The sequence below is a fragment of the Chiloscyllium plagiosum genome, chromosome 2 (genome assembly GCF_004010195.1).
Source record: "Chiloscyllium plagiosum isolate BGI_BamShark_2017 chromosome 2, ASM401019v2, whole genome shotgun sequence".
Taxonomy (NCBI): Eukaryota; Metazoa; Chordata; class Chondrichthyes; order Orectolobiformes; family Hemiscylliidae; genus Chiloscyllium; species Chiloscyllium plagiosum.
In genome coordinates this window covers 30,368,253-30,389,811 of record NC_057711.1, presented here as the reverse complement: position 1 = coordinate 30,389,811, position 21,559 = coordinate 30,368,253, and the positions used below count along the sequence as shown (strand labels likewise).

General features: G+C 40.2%; 1 protein-coding gene across 1 annotated transcript in view; it reads left to right on the top strand.

The window, feature by feature from the left end:
• Positions 1-21,559, top strand: part of si:ch1073-398f15.1 (cardiomyopathy-associated protein 5) — a 103,237-nt gene that overhangs the window by 44,638 nt on the left and 37,040 nt on the right. The window contains exons 5-7 of the mRNA XM_043706803.1: positions 2,441-2,463; positions 8,138-8,259; positions 15,674-15,823. Coding sequence (XP_043562738.1) covers positions 2,441-2,463; positions 8,138-8,259; positions 15,674-15,823 — 295 coding nt within the window. The remainder of the gene's footprint in view (positions 1-2,440; positions 2,464-8,137; positions 8,260-15,673; positions 15,824-21,559) is intronic.

The window sequence follows — 21,559 nt, the reverse complement described above, 5'->3', positions numbered from 1 at the left end:
CACCCTCCCCCGACCTATCACCTTCATCCCCTCCCCCACTCACCTATTGTACTCTATGCTACTTTCTCCCCACACCCACCCTCCTCTCACTTATCTCTCCACCATTCAGGCTCTGTGCCTGTATTCCTGATGAAGGGCTTTTGCTCGAAACATCGATTTTCCTGCTCCTCGGATGCTGCCTGAACTGCTGTGCTCTTCCAGCACCACTAATCCAGAATTCAGTTTCTGGTCAATCGTAACTCCCAGGATGTTGGTAGCGGGGGATTCAGTGATGGTAAAGCCATTGAAAATCAAGGGGTGATGGTTAGATAATCTAATGTTGGAGATGTTCATTAGTTGGCATTTGTGTGTCATGAATGTTACTTGTAACTTTTCTGCCCAAGCCTGGACACTGTCAGGTCTGTATGTAGTATGCAGTAAGGCCTCACCAGTAGAAGGCACTTCCATGACCCTAGCCTGGCTACATGATTCCTTGAAAAGAGCATCCATCAGCCCAATTGCCAGTGTGTTGTTCAACAGTTAAACAAATAAAAGCTTTCATTTATATATTGTTTTTCATGATACTGCAAGCACTTCATGGCCAATGAAATATTTTTGAAGCCTAGTCAGTATTGTAGTGTAGGAAATACAGCAGACAACTTGTAAGCTCCCACAAACAGCAACATGATAATAATCACAGAATCTGTTTCTGTACACTGTTAATTCAGGGCTAATTATTGGTCAGGACCCCAGGTATAACTCTCCTGTTTTTCTGCAAAGAGTGAATGGAATCCTTTAACTCTACAAGAGAGAACAAATAGGACCTTAGTTTAAAATCCCAAAACATAGCACCTTCAGCAGTGCAGCACTCTTTCAGTACGACACTGTACTGTCAGCGTTGAATTTTGAGCTTAAGTCCTGGAGAGGGTTTTTGTGATCCCCATCAACTCTCCAGATGGTAGGGCAATAAACTGGTGATGGTTTAATTTTTCATTTTATTTCAGCCTTTAAGACCGACTTAAATATTCACTTTCATCAAGTTTTTAGTTACCCCTCTTATAATAAGTCTTTCAATGCAGTGTCATTTTTTTGTCTGAGCTTTCCTGTAAGAAATACCTTTAGATTTTGTCCACTGTTAAAGCACTATACAAATGCATGTTATTAAGCAGAGATGGGTACTGCAGATGCTGGAGATTAGAGTCAAGATTAGAGTGGTGCTGGAAAAGCACAACAGGTCAGGCAGCATTGAAGAAGCAGGAAAATTGATGTTTCAGGCAAAAGCCCTTCATCAGGAATGCATGTTATTGCTGTACTACTTATGTATAATCTGAATTTTCTTTCCAAATGACACAATTTGTGCATGATTTGCTACAGGTCATATTTCCATTTTATTGAGTTAAACTTCATAGAAAAACCAATTGGTGGCATCACAAAAAAAGATGCAAAATATGGGTGCTGGAAAAGCACAGCAGGTCAGGCAGCATCTGAGGAGCAGGAGAGTCGATGCTTTGGGCATAAGCCCATCACCTTCTGCCGCTCAAATGCTGCCTTACCAGCTGTGCATTTCCAGCACCACACTTTTCGATTCTGATCTCCAGCGTCTGCAGTCCTCACTTTCTCCTAGCCATCACAGAAAGAGACTTGCAATATACAGCACCTTGTAGGAGCTGGACTTCCCAAAGTGCTACATGTGCTAATTAAGTAATTTCCAATACAGTCCCAATTATGAGATAAGTAATCAATACAACTTTTGCAAAATAAGACCCCATTATCAATAGTTAATTGAAATCTGACCAACTGATTGGTTACTTATGGTGATTGAGAGATAACCGTTGAACACAACAATGAGGTAATTTCCTGTACTTCAAACAATGCTATTAGATATTTTACATCCATTGGTAAGTATGGAAAGGGTCTCAGTTGAACTGTTCTTCTGAAGTACAGCATAGCATTTCCTCATTGCTGCACTGACATCTCATCCTCAAGTCTCTGAAGTGGGCTTTGAAAGCACAACCTTTTGACCGAGTAAGACCACTGTCACTGAAAAAGGCTGATCCCGCCTTGTACCTCGAAATATTTAGATGTTGTATTGATTGAGCCAGGTCTTTGTGTATTTTCTTATTCCCAACATCAATCACAATGAATAAGATACATTCTTTTGCTCTGCTTAATTTCTTTGGCTAGTTTAAATGTTTACACACCATATTAATTTAATTGGAAGCAATTAAGTACATAAAATGTCTGTCATTGAATGAAATATGGTTAAAGTGAATTTAATTGTTTGTTAAATCTGTGTGTTAGTTTAATTAAGATTTCTTAGTCAGGTATTTGATCACTGCTGCCGTTTCCAGATGAGAAATTTGAGTTTTCTTGAGGAATGTTTTGAACAGACGTTTGACAGCATGAAAGTGCTTTTCTTGTCATTTAATCTCTCCTTTCTGTTTTCTCTCTTCATCTACAGTCTTTCAGGATGATCAATGACAGGTATTTTATACTATGCTCTCTTTATTCAAGAGTGATTTGCAAAACTTCTCACTGTTGAACGCTGTGCCGTTGGAGTGAATTATGTAATTGCCTTGAAGTTCCTCATTAATATGCTAACCTCTATTTAGGCTATGGAAGCATTTCCACAGGGTACCAACACCAAGGTGGCAATATATCACCAGGGCCTAATGTTAATAATTTCAAGCTACTGTATTTACTTTTTCTCCAAATGCATAATCAAAGAACAAAGAAAATTTACAGCCAGGAGCAGGCCCTTCAGCCCTCCAAGCCTGAGCCGATCCAAATCCACGTCTAAACCTATTGCCCAATTCCTAAGCATCTACCCCTCTGCTCCCCACCTACTCATGCATCTGTCCAGACGCATCTTAAATGAGTCTACTGTGCCTCTCTCTACTATCTCTGCTGGCAATGCGTTCCAGGCACCTACCACCCCTGTGTAAAGTACTTGCCGCGTCTATTCCCCTTAAACTTTTCACCTCTCACCTTGAAAGCATGACCTCTCATTATTGAATCCTTCACACTGGGAAAAAGCTTAACAATTTGAGGGTCAACATAAACAAGATTAAATAAAGTACCATATTATGAATACAAAAATAATTTCATAAACTGTCTGTGTTTCATCTCCAACATTGTTCTAACATTAATCTGATTGTAAGGTGTCTGGTAAAGATGTAATTGATCATAGCTTTTACTCTGGCCCTCATAAACCTTTATTCTCTGATGTTGGATTTGGAATTTGCAGCTTATAAATTATTTTGATTTGTCTCTTGGTCCTGGCCCAATGACTTTTATCCCAGCAATGTTAAGGTTTACTATAGGAAGGATGTGGAGGCATTGGAACGGGTGCAGAGGAGGTTTACCAGGATGTTGCCTGGTATGGAAGGAAAATCGTATGAGGAAAGACTGAGGCACTTGGGGCTGTTTTCACTAGAGAAAAGAAGGTTTAGGGGTGACTTGATTGAGGTGTACAAGATGATTAGGGGGTTAGATAGGGTCGACAGTATGAACCTTTTCCCGCGTATTGAGTCGGGTATTACAAGGGGGCATAGCTTTAAATTAAGGGGGGGTAGATATAGGACTGATGTTAGGGGTAGGTTCTTCACTCAGCGAGTCGTTAGTTCATGGAATGCCCTGCCAGTAACAGTGGTGGACTCTCCCTCTTTATGGGCATTTAAGAGGGCATTGGATAGGTATATGGAGGATAGTGGGTTAGTGTAGTTTAGGTGGGCTTGGATCGGCGCAACATCGAGGGCCCAAGGGCCTGTACTGCGCTGTATTCTTCTATGTTCTATGTTCTATGTTCTATGTGACAGAGTTAATGGTGTCTCTGTTGTACAGCCAAATATGGTCTGTGTGATTAAATGCTTCCACTTAAAAGGAAGCAATAGTTTGCTGGTTCATTTAGCACACATAAATTAGAAGATGACAAGATAATTACAGACAAATCTTTCTTTGTGCTTTCATCCAGAGAGATTTCAAAGACTTCCAATTTTACCATCAATTGTTCTTTTAAAAAAATGTCAGAAAGTTTAGCCTTGACTCCTCTTCCTGGGAGCATTCTTGACACATGCAAACAGGTTGATAATCAACCTGCTAATTCTTCCATCACACTGTGGCAGGCAGTAAGATAAGGACAGATTCTTGGTTAGCCATGCTTGGTGTGAAGTAGTGCGAGGAGAAAGTGGGGTCTGCAGATGCTGGAGATCAAAGTTGAAACTTTATTGCTGGAACAGCACAGCAGGTCAGGCAGCATCCAGGGAACAGGAGATTCGACGTTTCGGGCACAGGCCCTTCTTCAGGAATGAGCAGAGAGTGTTCAGCAGGAGAAGATAAAAGGTAGGGAGGAGGGACTTGGAGGAGGGGCGTTGGAAATGTGATAGGTGGAAAGAGGTCAAGGTGAGGGTGATAGAAAGGAGTAGGATGGAGGCGGAGAGGTCAACAAGAAGACTGCAGGTCAGGAAGGCGACGTGGTCGACGGTGCCCTCCACCGCATCTCCTCCACTTCCAACTCCCCTCCTCCAAGTCCCTCCTCCCTACCTTTTATCTTCTCCTGCTGAACACTCTCTGCTCATTCCTGAAGAAGGGCCTGTGCCCGAAACGTCGAATCTCCTGTTCCCTGGATGCTGCCTGACCTGCTGTGCTGTTCCAGCAATAAAGTTTCAACTTTGATATCCAAATGAATCCAACAAGAACTGGACCAAGCATATGTGGTACTCATAATCTTCTTCATCCTAAGTATACGCATGATTTTACTACAACTGCTAAGTATTTCATCAGTAATATTTTCAGCAACATAACACAAAACATCGCAGATAAGAAAAACTGCAGCATATTAACATGCCAAATTTCCCCTAAAGTAAATGCATTAAAATTCCATCAAATTTGACAATATTGTTATGTATTTGGCTTTAAGGGGTTAACACGTAGGGGGTTCCATACAACAGCCAAGCAGGGTGAGATCAATAGTTGTGATGTTGAGAAGATATGCTCTTCTTCATTAGGGTAAATAAAACCACAGAAAGTAGACAAAATCAAACACAAAATATTGCTGAGGAAAGGAGTGAACAAAGACAGAAATGGGAACTATTTAAATGTAAATCTATGATTCGCTCCAGTAATAATATCTATCCAGGTAGCTGTGGGAGTCGGTTGGTTTGTAGTAGATGTCCGTGTTGATTCGGTCGCCTGAGATAGAAACAGAAAGGTCTAGGAAGGGAGGGAGGAGTCCGAGACTGTCCAGGTGAATTTGAGGTCGGGGTGGAAGGTGTTAGTGTAGTGGATGAACTGTTCAACCTCCGTGCATCTTAAGCTACAACCACTTACCTCTCTCATGTAGAGCCATTCCTCTGGTCCCTCAGAGATTAAGTCTAATAGAGTCATAAAAATGTACAGCACGGAAGCAGACCCTTCGGTCTAACCCGTTCAGTTCCTGGGAATATATAATGCTGCAGATCATACATTTTGTGTGAGGGACAGTTTCTTGCTAATATTAGTATATTCATTCTTTCCTTGTTTGACTCTTGAAATACAAATATGTCTACTTGCCTCACTCTCTTAATTCAATTTAATGGTTATACCATTTCCGTTTTAGAATTATGTACCTCCATACAAGATCACTAAGGCTTATGTCTTTCAAGAATGTTCTCTGGTCCTTCCATATAATACAGGCTTTTAAGCAAAAGATGAGCCTTTTGACTGTATGCCATTTCAGTGCCTGTGTTTTGTTATGCAGAACTTGATGCATTGTCCAAGGTGCAATATAATCAAAATGCCATAGGAAGTCAAAGCACACAGGGAATGTTATTCAGGAGGATTCTGGTATGCCTGGATAAAGCTAATTTGATGGCTGTGAATGGGGTGAGGTGGATTAGCCTTGGGAAATGCTGGGTTACAGGGATAGGGTAAGGGGGTTTGGGTCTGGGTGGTGCTCTTCGGAGGGGTGGGTGTGGACTCTATAGGACCAAATGACCTGCCTCCACACGATAGGGATTCTATGATTTGTGCACTCCATCAAATTATCTTCCGTTAGACTTCACCTTGTCAGTAAATTTGCCCACATTAAATGATATATTTCAATAATTCTCTCTCCTCACACTGTCCCTCTCAGTGTTGAAATACGTTGTTCTCACCCTTCGTAATAAAAAATCCTTGGCAAAACATTGTCTTTCCAAATTACAGTTCCTTCTCCAGCCTCTCTTTTCTTTCAAGGCCCTCGAATGTGGTGTCCGCCAGCAGTCTATCCCTGGCCCCTCTTATTTCTGCTCTATGTTCTGCCACTGGGTTACATCATCAAAAAGCACCTCATTATCTCCCACCTGTATGCTCACAACTCCCAGCTCCAACATTCACCATCCCTCTCTCCATTTCTCCGTTGTTGCTAAATATGTTGCTGGGATCCTCATCCACAGCCATGTGGTTAGAATTGATTCCAGGCCAGCCTCTCCCTTTCAGCCTGCCCCTTTTTGCAGAAATGCCAGAGCAGAAAGATTTATCAAAATGCTGACTGGACTGGAAGGTTTGAGTTGTAAGGATAGGCTGCAATTTTTTTTCCCCCAGAGCGGAGGATACTGAGGGGTGACCTTATGGAGGTCAGTAAAATTACGAGATACATAGATAAGGTAGATAGCCAACAGCTTTCTCCCTGTGGTAAGGGAGTCTAAAGTTAGCGGTTTTGGGTGAGGGAGGGGAGAGATACAAAAGGGTCCAGAGGGGCAATTTTTTTTCACACAGAGGGTGTTGAGTGTTTGGAACAGGCTGCCAGAGGTAGTGGTGGAAGCGAGAGCAATTTTGTCATTCAAGGAGCATTTGGACATGGATGAGAAGGAATGGAAGGATATGGACCAAATGCAGGCTAATGGGACTAAATTTATTGTGAAAACAGGGCGGCATGGACAAGTTGGGCTGAAGGGTCTGTTCCATGCTGTAAACCGCTATCACTCTAAGACTCTTCAAATAAACTAGGTATCTCTGTCAGACAGTTCCTTTGCTGACCTGGGCAAAATAATGATCCTGAATTGTCTTCCCTAATCCAGTGTCCTAGGAAGTTATAATTTCTGGTTCCATTCCCAACACTTTGATTTTTTTTTAAAAAAGATGTCACAGCACCTCTTTTCACCTTCCCAGGCCTTCAGAATCTCCTCATATCTGCCAACTACTGGGACAAAGAACATACTCTATTAACAGACCCTAGCATGGGTTTGTGTGGGCAATTATCAGAATACTTTCAAGAACATTTTCAGAATATCCCTCGCTCAAGGGAAGTGCCCTGTCACCTCCTCGCCTCCTCATCTCCCAGATGGCCCAGCTGAAAACAAACTGATACCATAAGGAGAACTCCTGACTTGCACACCAATATCCCAGCACATAGTGGTGGGCAGTACAGGTACATACATAGGCAGTATCACCAGGCTGCTAATGTCCCACATTTACCCTAGCAGCATCTCACATTAGCAATAAAATGACATGAATTGGACAACAGGCATATTGTTTATGGAAGCTACTCTTTGGGCAAATTCTTTTCATCATCTGTCTTGGATAAACCTAAGCTTTAATTGCAGGTGATGGAAAGAATTTGCCCTAAGATTACCTTCTATAAATAAAATGCTACCATTCAGGGTGAGGTGATTTGGAGAGTAAATTGTTTAGGTAAAGTGTGAGCAATCTTGTAACATTTTTGGAGATAAATGGAGATGGAAAAGGAGGCTGTTTTCAGACACCTTGTCAGGTTATTCACTTGCGATCGTATTGCCTTGACATTTGGACAATTACTAGAGAAACAATGCTGTCTGTTTTCCAGTCCATGACACCCTGTTGCTATTGGGGAAGGGTGATAGGTGGGGAGATGAGAAAGAATGAAGGGATTTCAAAATAGGATAGTCCATTAGGGTTGGTTAGATTGTCTGTGGATAGAAGGTCAGTACCCTCTGTGGTCTTCACGCCATTGATGTTGGTTTACGCAATCTGGACCAATTTATTTTCCAAATAAAAGACAATATTGTTGAGACACCTGAGTTATCATTGAAGCCAAAGGCTAAATAAATATTTTAAATTCTTTCTTTTAAGGTTATGTTTGATGCCTAATGCTAATAGCCAATTTAGTCAAATTGTTCAAAAAGAATTACAATAACTGATGATACGGCATCTATTTACACAGTGTGATGTCTGCCTTGGAGAGTACAACTTCCATGGATTTAAAACCAAGTTGGTGCTCATCTTTTGAAGATCTCGCTGTGAAATCTGCAAGACCTGGATTTGAGTCACTGAAAAATTTGCCTGGTATGACTTTTGATATCTGTTTTAATATCGTCAATAATAAAAGTATACTGTGCATATACCTACACCACACACCTTGTGGCGGTGCAAGAAGACTGTTCTCTGCAGTCTTGCTTATTTCAAGAAATCTGTTTGATTACTGCTACCAAATAAAGTGAAGTCAATTACTGCAGAGGTGGAGCTCACAAGACTACAGAAAGCCACCTATGTAACCATAGGATGTAACTATGTAACATGTACCTTTCCAAACATCTCCCTTGCTGTAAAAATAATTTGCATTTACTGCCATTTGTAGCTGCAAAGTAGCCAAGTTACCTTATATCCTTGGTCAACAACAGAACTATAATTCATTAATGATAATTCATTCATGGCAAAATGGTATGTTAATTATAATCAGTCCCACTTTCATCATGCATCTGCATCACATACACAATCTCTAAATCATGCAGGTCTTCAATGGTACCCAAACTCGTTACCATTAGCTATTCACCTGGTCATTCCTAGGGTTATGTATTTTTTTCAATGAATGTCATTTCGGTGGTGAGTACTGCTGTCATGGTAATTATCGCTACAGATTGTTGAGGAGTGGTGAACCTCAGGATTAGATGATTATTCTTTACTCTATACAGCTGGTGAGTCACATTTTGACTTGTATGTGTATGCCTACTGTTGTGATGATATACCTATTGTTAATATTTACTATAATATGATTGCTCTAGATAGGTACCAAGTTTCCGAATAAATGACTCTTATTCAGAGTGTTGAACATTTACTCTTTGATTTTCTCTCTAATGCTCAGTTCTAGCAATGATTTGGAAGTTTTATCAAAGTAAAATTTGGCTTTCTGTCATTTCACTTTAATTTTGTCACTCACTTCTACACCACCCTATGGTTTCTCTGGAAGAATAATTTGGGTGTGATGTGATATTAGTCATTGACTGGACTACTTTTCATACCTTTAGTTGATATATTTCTCAATTCTAGGATTATTCTATATAGATCTGTCCTGGATTTGTTCAATTGTTCTGTGATCTCTCAGGCAATTTTCAGTCTTCTATTTGGCTGCAGATAGCATGACGATGATATATGGTGTTGAATTTTCTAATTATTTATAAAGTGCTTGAATTCTTCAATCATAAATTGAGGGTCATAGTCACTCAAAGCAATGTGTGAAATAACTAATGAAAGAAGAGTGCTTCTGGGCATTCTGTGATGTTAGCTAGTTTAATTCCCAACAGTCAGAATAGTAATAAATATGTAACACCAGACCCACAGCAGCGTGGTTGACTCTGAAATGTACTCTGAAAAAGCTGAGCGAGACATTTGGTTTAAGGGCAGCCGGGATGAGCAACAAATACAACCCCTCCCAGCAATGCCCGCACATACAACAAGAATTTTTAACAACTCTTAAAGCTTTATTTAGATTCTTTGGATCTATGCAGACTCTCAATTTTCCAAGTTTGTTTTCACTCTGATCATGCTGCAGTCTATAGCAGTCGTTATTTTCATAATTATTCCCTTCTTTTCCTACTGTTCAATCTATTCTTTCAGTCTATTTTTGAGGGGACCTGGTGCTTTGTTTGGAATGATGCTGAGTTTGTCTCACATTCTCGTCTACTTCATGATTATATTCATTTGGAAGACTTTCAATGTCTTTAAAAGCATTTTTGTAATCTTCTAGAATTTGTTCAGCAGTCACTGGCTTAATGCCACATAGAATACTGCAGAACTCTTCTCATAACTTCTGAGGGTTACCAGTCAAATCTTTAGACTTGCTTCAGTTGAGATGAGTAGACTTTGCTCAATATCTATTAGCCAATAGACAATAGGTGCAGGAGTAGGCTATTCTGCCCTTTGAGCCAGCACCACCATTCATTATGATCATGGCTGATCATCCTCAATCAGTATCCTGTTCCTGCCTTATCCACATAACCCTTGATTCCACTATCCTTAAGAGCTCTATCCAACTCTTTCTTGAAAGTATCCAGAGACTTGGCCTCCACAGCCTTCTGGGGCAGAGCATTCCATACACCCACCACTCTCTGGGTGAAGACGTTTCTCCTCAACTCTGTTCTAAGTGGCCTCCCCCTTATTTTTAAACTGTGTCTTCTGGTTCAGGACTCACCCATCAGCGGAAACATGCTTCCTGTCTCTAGAGTGTCCAACCCTTTAATAATCTTATACGCCTCAATCAGATCACCTCTCAGCCTTCTAAACTCAAGCGTATACAAGCCCAGTCGCTCCAATCTTTCAGCATAAGATAGTCCCACCATTCCGGGAATTGACCTCGTGAACCTACGCTGTACTCCCTCAATAGCCAGAATGTCTTTCCTCAAATTTGGAGACCAAAACTGCGCACAATATTCCAGGTGCGGTCTCACCAGGGCCCTGTACAGCTGAAGAAGGACCTCTTTGCTTCTATTTCAATTCCTCTTGTTATGAAGGCCAGCATGCTATTAGCTTTCTTCACTGCCTGCTGTGCCTGCATGCTTAATTTCATTGACCGATGTACAAGAACACCTAGATCTCGTTGTACTGCCCCTTTACCTAACTTGACTCCATTTAGGTAGTAATCTGCCTTCCTGTTCTTGCCACCAAAGTAGATAACCACACACTTATCCATATTAAACTGCATCTGCCTTGCATCCGTCCACTCACCTAGCCTGTCCAGGTCACCCTGAATTTTCCTAACATCCTCCTCACATTTCACCCTGCCACCCAGCTTTGTGTCATCAGCAAATTTGCTAATATTACTTTTAATGCTTTCATTTATATCATTAATGTACATTGTAAAAAGCTGCAGTCCCAGCACTGATCCCTGCGGCACACCACTGGTCACTGCCTGCCATTCCGAAAGGGAGCCACTTATCACTACATTATCTGGAACTTCAGATCTTGATTGCATTGAGCTCTTGGTTTTTCTGTTGTCTAGAGATGAGAATATTTCTAGCATGCAACCTCAATCTTACCTTCAAGGGTTTCATCTTTGGGTCATCACCTTGAGCTATATCACACTGTGAAGTCTGTGAAGCTCAGGACATTGCATGAAGCACCAATATCTATCTGACACTTTATATTCCCTTAATGATCTCCTTCTGCAGCCATCTTTCTAACAGTAAAAAAAATTTCTCACCATTACATCTGAACTTGCCAAGCTGTTGCACGATGTAAAGTGATTAGTCAGAATAATTAGCTGCTCTCTCTCTCTCTCTCCATCTTGAGAGCTTTCCTTTACTTCTTTCTAGGTAAACATTTGTTTGAAAAGTGATTTAGCTTCTTGTAGTCAGAGCACTGCATCCTCCACCTTGGATGTGCTCCCTTTTCTTCCATGTAATGTCCCTCCACTGCTTACATCCTCTCCACTGGCCTTGATCTTCCTGCTCACTCTTCCTTTTTTTCTACTCTGCTGTTCTCATTTGGCTTGGGATGTGTCTAAGTATAATGCTCAGCCTCATCTGTTCTCCAACTAATACATTCCAGTTAATGGTTGACAACCTCAGAACCTCTGCACATTTCAATATGTTTCTCCTTTCTCAGCAGATGCGCTCTCACAGCAGGATCTCATATGCCTCAGAAAATCCTGATGAGATCATCTTTCAGTTTTCCAAACTCTCAGAATCAGCAGGATGTGTCAGTGAGGTCATATACTGAGTAATATTCTCCCTCTTCCTCTGAACTTTGTTGAACATATACTGTCCCTAAGTAACATTAACAAAGTTTCAAGGTATGTCTTCAGAGCTTTCAAAATCTCTCCTACCTGTGTTTTCTGCTCCTCAGTGATGTCTGAGCTGCAATAGAGTTTGTAACATTCTTACTCCAGCGATGATAACAGGGTGGCTACTCCTATTTGCTCAGACGTTTTATTCAATTCTGTAACTTTATCAAGTTTTGCCACCAAGCATGGAAAAAATATTCCAATTCTGTCTCTTTAATTTCCACATTCTCTTTAATTTCCACTCTACAAGAGACTGGAAAATTCACAGTTGTTTTGACTCACCCTGTACTTCAGTGTTTCAGGCTGTGATTGAATTCTTCCTTGCTGTCCTTAAACCTGCTGGCTCTCTTACAGCCCTGAAAATCCACACAATTTCAGCTGGCCACTTCTGAAATCACTGCCACAGACTAAACTGAAAGCAGTTATAGCAAAGATCACCTGACTACGGCAAGCTACCTAGAGCACTATGTGTGTTTCTCCATACATTGCTGGAGATGGACTACACAACTGACTTTGCCAACAATCCCTTGAGAAACTTAAGAAAAACACAGGATGCCAGTTGGTAACTTTGATTAGAATCTGAATTGCTACTTTGAGGAGACGGGAATAATAACCTGCAACTGGGAATGTGAAGAGAGACGGAAGCATTAGATTTCCAACTGGGAAGTAGGACTATTAAACTTCCTGTCAGAAAGCAAGCAGAGTCCTAAATTTGCATATATTTATTCACGAGTGAAACAACCTACTTGGAAATCACTGACTGTGACTCAGAAGTTAATATGCAACACAATAAGATGCTAAGTGTAATCCTCAGATTGTGCTTTTTGTGCACTGCATTTCTCATGAATTAATATAGATATTTGAGGACTTTTGAGTAAATCATAAGACCCCCAACTTACCATGGAAAGAAGGTCCACTTGACCATAACCCTAACATCACAGATATCTTCAGGGTAGCCCAGGGTTTTGAATGCTGTTGGGTTAACAGGATAAATCAGCTAATTCTCTGCTTTCAATCATTGTTCAGTCAGAGTTGAAGGAAATTGTGTGATTTTAATATTAGATAAGGGCAGAATCAGATGGTGCTGCTTCCAGTATTGAATAGCTTGTTGATACACTGGATGAAGGTGAACTGGTGGACAGCTTTCAGCAATAGTGGAACTTGTACCCAGTGTAGGGCACTGTCTTCACTGTGTTCACCTGATTTCACCCTTAAATGACTGATAGCCTAGTACTGAGATGATCCTCCTTTTATTCAGGAATCCTCTGGTAGATAAAATAGTTGCTCTGTATCTACTGTAGCATAACCCATCACCACTTTAAACACTTAGATAATTGCTTAATGTGGGGAATAAAAGCCAAGTTTCAGCAACTGGTTTCATCTAACTCTACTTTTGGTGAATTCAAAGTCAGTACATCTTTTCTGAGATTTGGTTCCTTATAACTGTTCCTTTGCTGTTGCTGGGTCCAAATTTTGGGGCTCTACTCACATGGATCACAGCAGTTCAAGAAGACAGCCTAGTTTTCTGGACAATTAACAATGGACAGTAAATGCTGACCCAGTGATGCCTACATCCTGCAAGCTAATGAAAAAACTGCATCAGGTATTCATATGGAGTGTGACCAAGGCTCTTTACTACCAAACCATCATTTTGTACTGAAAGAACTGTGGATGCTGTAAATCAAAAAAACAGGAATTGCTGGAAAAGCTCAGCAGGTCTGACAGCATCTGTGGAGACAAATTGGAGAAATCTGAGGGAGGGTCACTTGACCTAAAGCGTTAACTCTGAGTTCTGTCCACGGATTCTGCCAGACCTGCTGAAATGTTCCAGCAATTCCTCTTTGTGTTTCATCATTTCCTTATTTTTGAATTGTAATCCCTCTAGGAAAAAAGTTAACATTCCTTTTAGATTTCTTGTAGTGTAAACTAGCCTTTGGTGATGTGGGTTACCTGGAAACTGAAATTCCTTTGCACCTCCTGATTTCCTAATCTCTCAATGTTTTTTAAAAAAAACTTTATTTGTCTTTCTCAGATACAAAGTCAATGATTTTGCACTTGGCCACATCAAACTACATCTATCATGGATTTGCTTAATCACTTTTCCCATTGTAATTTTATGGTCCCACCAAACAACTTTATATCTTCTAACTTAGTGTCATCTGGAAATTTGAATCTATAACTCTGCTGTTTTCTCCGAGTTATTAACATGTTATGAACAGCCCCAGTCCAGAACCCAGAGGGTGCCAGTAATTCCACAGATTGGAATCTATCTCTGATTGCTAACCCATGTCACAGGATTACCTCCAGCTCTCTCCTCTCTTATTTACAAATTTTGCAAATAATTCCCTAAGCAGAGCCTTATCAAGTTCTTCTGGAAGTCAATAGAGATAATGTCCACATACATTTCCCTATCCAGCGTGCTACTGACCTCCTGAAAAAAATCTTTGGCAGCCTGTTCTCCATGTCAACTCCTTGTGATCATGATACCAGATATGAACTTACCTATAATTACCTGCTTTCTCCTGTGCTGTCTTACATATGGAGGTGATATGCATAATTTTCTGAGCAAAAGGCACAGTTCCTGAATTTTGAAACATTTTCACTAATGTGTCTGAAATTTCTTTGCCTATTTCTGCTTTTACATTGGGGTGGAACCCGAACACCTTTTTATTTGAATTGTACTCAATTGATTAAGTTATTGCCTTTACTTATGTTCAGGTTCTTTTAAGCAGCCACTGCCCTTTAAATCCTGTCTCCCTCTGCCACCCCACTAGCGGGTGAGTGCCTGATTAGAAGTACTTCCAATGTTTGGAGCCTGGACAAAAGAGGCTGAACTGAAGTTTTGGCAGAGTCGTGATCTCTACTTCAGGCAGCAACACTCAGTCCACCTCCCATCAGACTAAACTACTGAGGGACTGAAAGGTCCTGAGTGATAAACTAATCCCTCATCTTTATAACCAGCCCTCCTGATGAGTGAGAGAGGATATAGGTAATAACATAATGGGGGAACCTGACCACATTTCCATCCCTTTAAATTTAAAATGCACATATCAGGAGACGGGCTGCAGAAGGCAGGACTATTGACAGTGCTAGTGCTGTGACTTAGATTCAGCAGAAAATAAAGATGGGAACTGAACTGTGAGATTCCTGGCAGCTGATCTGAAGCTGCAGCTCCTGCTCACCAAGGTAAGGGGCTCTTTCAGTACTCCTTCGGGGACATCAAAAGCCTTGCAGTTTTCTTCTCCGCAATCTTCCCACCTCCACATTCATATCAGAGCCTTTTGTTAATTAATGGTTTTCATGTGACATTTGAATAATTATCAGCAAAGTGAACCCCAAACATTTTAAGCTTTTGCACTGTGAATTGAAATGTATCTCAAAATTGAGTGTTTTGATGGCATACTTTTCAAGGACTTTATCAGGAGCCAATTCAAGTCTCAGGGAAGTCCTTAAATGAGCTGAAACAGTGGCCAACAAATGCTGGTAAACACTGCTTGAGTTTCTCCATCTTGCAGTTGCTTTTTATAGACTGTTGTTCATCATGCATTTACATCATCACAGTTCTTGCATTCCATTCTGAAGTGCGTGTGAAAGGAAAATATTTTAACTCATTAATGCCAATAACATTTGAGAAAGTGGTAGCTTTTTGATTAAGCAGAATGTTTGGAGTTTTTTCACACTATTATTCAAATTTTTTTTCAGTTCCTCAGTCTCCAACAGTTGTTCCTCAGGAACCAAACACAGCAACAAGTACAACAATAACAGTCTACTGGACAGTAGGAGAGGAAGATGTTATTGATTATTTCCAAGTGTACTGTATGGATGAGTCAGAAGGCAACAGACAGCAAAGTGGTAAGAACTTAATATCAAACAGTCTACACTTGTTTTATGTCATGATATCATGTTTTATGTCAAGGTATCACTGAGTTGCAAAAATATAGTAAATAATAACCAGTAAGTAATCAGATTATCATTAATGGTACATTCCTGTAATTGATGAAAAACAAATTCAAACTCAAGTTTAGTGACTTGATATAAATTGTTTCAGGTATTTATCCATCTCATCTAATCAGAAACTCACAAATATAGGACTCAATGCTGAGAAATAATTCCTCTTGCTATTAATAGTGGAATAGTTTCCTGCAAAAGCAAACTATTGCAGATGGTGGAAATCTGAAACAAACACGGAGAATGTTGGAGAAACTCAGCATGTCTGGCAGCATCTGTGGAGAGAAACTGAGTTAACCTTTTGAATCCAGTATGATTCTTCTTCAGAAATCAAAGACGTTGGATGATGAGTGGTTACCTGTATTTACTCTTTCTGGTCAAATACATTTTGTTGGAACATGTTAGATTTATGGTTCAGCTACAAATATACAATGCTCGGGATTATTCCCATTTGACTCCTATGCAGTACTTATGAAATAATGTTAAGTAGAAAGCAAACCATTTAGTAGAGTAATTTGATTTTGTTGTCTGTTGAACTGATCTTTTTTTTTAATGTTGATGTTCAGAAACAAAAGGAATTTAAATTATGTGAAAAGAGTTAATACATCTGAAGTTTTCATCTCTACTTGTTCTCCTTTCCCATTCCTTGTGTACAGATCCTGAGTCTCTCAATAGAAACTGGATGGTCCAATTTATCCATTCATGTCCCGAAGAAGAATCTCACCAAAACATTCATTTCTCTCTATCTATTAGTTACTGATTAGCACCATGCTGTAACTTTCCAGATGTTTTTAAAATCTACAACACTCATGATTTTCTTTATTCTTTTCATATTACAGATAAGTATACAATGTAGTAATTAGATGTACAGATGAGAATTATCTTTAAACAAGTATGTTTTATTCGAACAATGGATTTCAAACCTCATTAAAATCACTGAGCAGGTTATAGTTGGTCCTAACTGTTAAAAATTCAGAATATCATTACACAGTACAAGAACAATTTAAAACAATCTTGTTACAAATAGCAGAAAAAAGATTCAACCTTACAGAAACCCAATCTCTAGTGAAAGGTTAGCTCTGTCTCACACTGCCTGAAACTGACATGTCTGTAATCAATTTGTTTTAGGCAAATTTCTGCAGTTACCTATGTTATTTTCTTTGGTCAATGTCTCTTCCTGAGACCCTTAAGTTGCTCACTCAGCTCACGTACTTATCAGACATGGGTTCCTTAAACTAGTGTCTTCAATATCCTTCATCAGTCTTTCCTCTCTGACACCCCATAGCCCTTATTTCTGGCATTATCTTCTGAGCAACTCAGGTCTTTTCTTTCCCTAGCACTGACAGCCCGAGGTGCTAATAACAGCACTTCCATTGTTAAGGGCTTTCACCATTTGACCAAACCTATTTATGTTTGAATGAACCTCATTCTGGAACTCTATCTCTTTGGATTATAAATCTCAAGTCAGCAAATCTATTAGCAATTAACTCCCCGGGAACTTGCTAGTCATTTATCTAAAGTTGCATAACTTTTTAGAAATGCTGTGTTTAGCTCACTGTTTAAAAATGACTTTCTGAAGTCTTGAAGAAAAAGTCGCAGAACTGAAAATTTCAATTCAATCATCCTGCACCTTAGAAATCAAATTATCAAAGAACAACAAAGAACAACACTGGGTGGCATGGTGGCTCAGTGGTTAGCACGCAGGTTCAATTCCAGCCTCGGGTGACTGTGTGGAGTTTGCACATTCTCCCCGTGTCTGTGTGGGTTTCCTCCGGGTGCTCCAGTTTCCTCCCACAGTCCAAAGATGTGCAGGTCAGGTGAATTGGCCATGCTAAATTGCCCAAAGTGATAGGTCCATTAGTAGGGAGTAGGGGAATGGGTCTGGGTGGGTTGCTGTTTGGAGGGTCGGTGTGGAATTGTGTTGGGCCAAAAGGCCTGTTTCTGCACTGTAAGGAATCTAATCAAAACAACATTACGTAACGAACCTCCAGTACACTTCCCTGCAGAAAGTATGTAAAGCTATCTTGAAGAGGCAATTTCTCTTCTACAATCTCCTCAGCCCTATTTCTTTTAGTTATATATTGTTTTATTACAATACTAATGATATATTTACTTTAAATACATTGGCTTATCACAACAAAATCATTTTGATCATGGCATTCAGTTTTCTTCACATTTGCTCAGGATAACATATCCGCTGTGACATTGTCTCTCCCTGCACTGTGAATGGTTGTAAAATTGTATGGCTGTAGCATTAAACTCCAACTCTAATCTCAAATTTTAGTTATGAAGTTCTACAAGGAAAGTGAGAAGATTATAATCTATATAACGGTTTTGGCAGTGTTGTTTGATATGTACGTTTTACGTATTGTAGAGACAATACCAAAGTCAAAGTCTTTTTATTACACAGTTGAATATTTCGGTTGCCAAGTATTTAACATACACAAAAAATAACTGGTTAATTGATTCCCATCTCGTACTTCCCTAATACCACTGCAGCAACACTGACTTAATGGCACCAAGAGCCAATTTAAATGGCTTAGTATGATTCTGAGCTATTAAAACTGATGCAGTAATTCAGACAGCTTTCAAGCTATCCAAGTCACTGTCACATTCCTTTGCCTTTTCAACTTTTTCACTTTTTTTCAAAGAAACTTCTCAATGGAGCCACCACACTGTTGAAATTCAGAGCAAACTCTCAAGAGAATCTATTCATGTCGATATACCATAAAATGTCTAATTTTGTTTCAGGCACAAGAAAATCCTAACTAACCTGTAACATTGCTCCTCCAGGTTCTACTTGGCCTTATCCCGCAATATGGCCCAAATGAGTTAAATTGTGCTTTAGAAAATTTACTTTTTGCCAACTTTATGACCAAATTAGTCTTCTGCAACTGATTAGCTCAAGTGTTGCAAATGTTTCTTCCACATTTGGCTGAATATACAGAAATAATTGATTAAATACAAAAGAGAAATCGAGAGATCTTGATGCTTATCCACATATCCCTGAAGGTAGCAGGTCAGGTTAATATGGTGTTTAAAAGCATATAGGACACTTGCCTTTATCAGTTGTGACATAGATTATAAGAGTGGAGAGGTTATGTTGGAACTGTACATAATTACAACATTTAGAAAACACTTAGATAAGAACATGAATAGGAAAGGTTTGGAAGGATGTGGGCCAGGAGCAGACAGATGGGACTAGTTTAGTTTGGTAGTATGTTTGGCATGGACTGATTGGACTAAAGGGTCTGTTTCTATTCTGTATGACTCTATGTCTCTATAACTTTGGTTAGACCACAGCTGATCTCCACAGTATAGGAAGGATGTGATTGTATTGTAAGGAGGCAGTGAAGATTCACCAGGATGTTGCCTGGGATAATGTGATTTAGCTGTGAAGAGAGGCTGGATAAACTTTACTTGTTTTCTTTCGAGCAGAGAACGCTGAAGGGAAACTTATTGAAGTGTATAAGATTGACGGGTATGGAGCAGCTGTTCCCTTTAGTTGAAGAGTTAAAAATGAGGGAGCATAATTGTAAGCTGAAAGGCAGGAGGTTTAAATGGGAATTGAGGAAAATAGTTTTCATTCAGAAGGTGTGGGAAATCTGGAATGCACTGTTGGGAGGGTAGTTGAGGCAGGAAACCTTATAATCTTTAAAAAGTACTTTGATGAGCACTTGAGATGACATAACATTCAAGGCTATGGGAAGAAGATGGGACTAGTATGGATCTGAAGTAGTTTCCTTATTGGTGCAGATTAGGTGGATTGAAGGGCCTCCTTTGTACTATCCAATTCTATGATTCTAGGTGCATAATCCTTCAATGACCTTGGTTAATCGCTGAAAAGCTGCTGGTGGCATTTTGCCTTTCAAATGCCATGAATTTAACCTGAATGTCAACAACAGTCAAAGCCATTCCATGTACTTCATTGCACTCCTGTTTCTATATTCAATATCTCCATAAGGATCTTGGTATCAGCACGGATGTCACGATTGTCAAAGACTGTCATCCTTGGCTGTCCGAAGGTGGTACTGGCAGATTGGATGTGATGTTCAGCCTTTGCATCAATGTCAGCCTTGAATGAGAGAGAGCTTCCCAAATAGCAAAAACATTCTGTATTTGGGAGGATTTCTCTACTGATCTTGATGGATGGACTAGACCTTGATCTGGGACATGTTGGTAAAGGATTTCGTTCACATTGAGGTTGAGGCTGAGACAAATTCTTCAGTATTTTCTCACAAAGGCATTAGGTGAGGCTTGAAGTTTCTCTTCCAAGAGATCAGAGATGATGTTGTCTTCTGCACACTGAAGATCCACAAGTAAGATCAATGTCATTTTTTTCTTGGATTTCAACCTGGTGAGATTGAAAAGTTTCTACAGATGGGCAGAAAAATGTCCACATGTCTAAGAAGCTTGTTCTTTACAAGATGAAGAATGGTGGCAATGAATATGGAGAAAAGGTGGGGACGATGGCACATCCCTGCTTGACTCAAAGGATTCTGTCATAATATCCTCAGTGAGGACCATGGTTGACATCTTGTCATGGAAGAGACAGAGAATGCTGATGAATTTCACTGGACAGCCAACCTCTGACAGGGTCTCCCAAAGCACATCCCGACTGACTGAGTTAAAAGCCCTGATCAAGTCAGTGAAGACCATGTAGCGTGGTTGGTGTTGTCCCTGGCGTTTCTCTTGGGGTTGTTGAACAGTGAAAATCATATCAATAATTACATAGTTGGTCAGATGTTACATGGGTTATCATGAAGGATTTCCTCAGAGACTGGGAGAAGGGATCTAGCAAGGACTTGGGTGATGATCCTCCCAGAGTTGGAGTGTATGGAATTTCCTCAGGAGTTGCCAGTGTCCACTCAGTCTACTTTCTTGAAGACAATGGTAATAGTAGGGATTTCTTCTTTGTCCCAGATTTTCAAGAATGGTTGATGGAGATGACTGGAAAGCTATGCTCCTCCAAGTTTGAAAATCTCTGCTGGAATCCCATCTAATCCTGTGACTTCTCCATTCTTTGGGGTCTAATGGTGGCTTCAACATCTGCCAAACTAGGTGGGAATCAAGATCATGTTTGATGGGAAACAGGGAGATTTCCTCAAACATGTCTTCATGGACAATTATATTGGCTAAATTGAACATAAGTTTTTTTGGTTATTATGCAGGTCAGTCACTGAACATATTTACAAGAGGCTGTCAATGCACTTTGAACAAAGAACATGAAAGTTTATCACACAAAAGAAAAAAGCACAAACCATGTTACTCTATAATGGATATAATAAGAACTAAAAGATAATCAGGAAGGCTAATGGAATGCTCAACCTTATTTCAAGGTGGTTAGTGTTTAAGAGTAGGGAAGCCTTACTGGAATTGTGCAAGCTGAAAAATGTGTTGCTGGAAAGGTGCAGCAGGTCAGGCAGCATCCAAGGAGCAGGAGAATCAACGTTTCGGGCATAAGCCCTTCTTCAGGAATGAGGAAGGTGTGCCAAGCAGGCTAAGATAAAAGGTAGGGAGGAGGGACTTGGGGAAGGGGCATTGGGAATGCGATAGGTGGAAGGAGGTTAAGGTGAGGGTGATAGGCCGGAGAGGGTATGGGGGCGGAGAGGTCGGGAAGAAGATTGCAGGTCAAGAAGG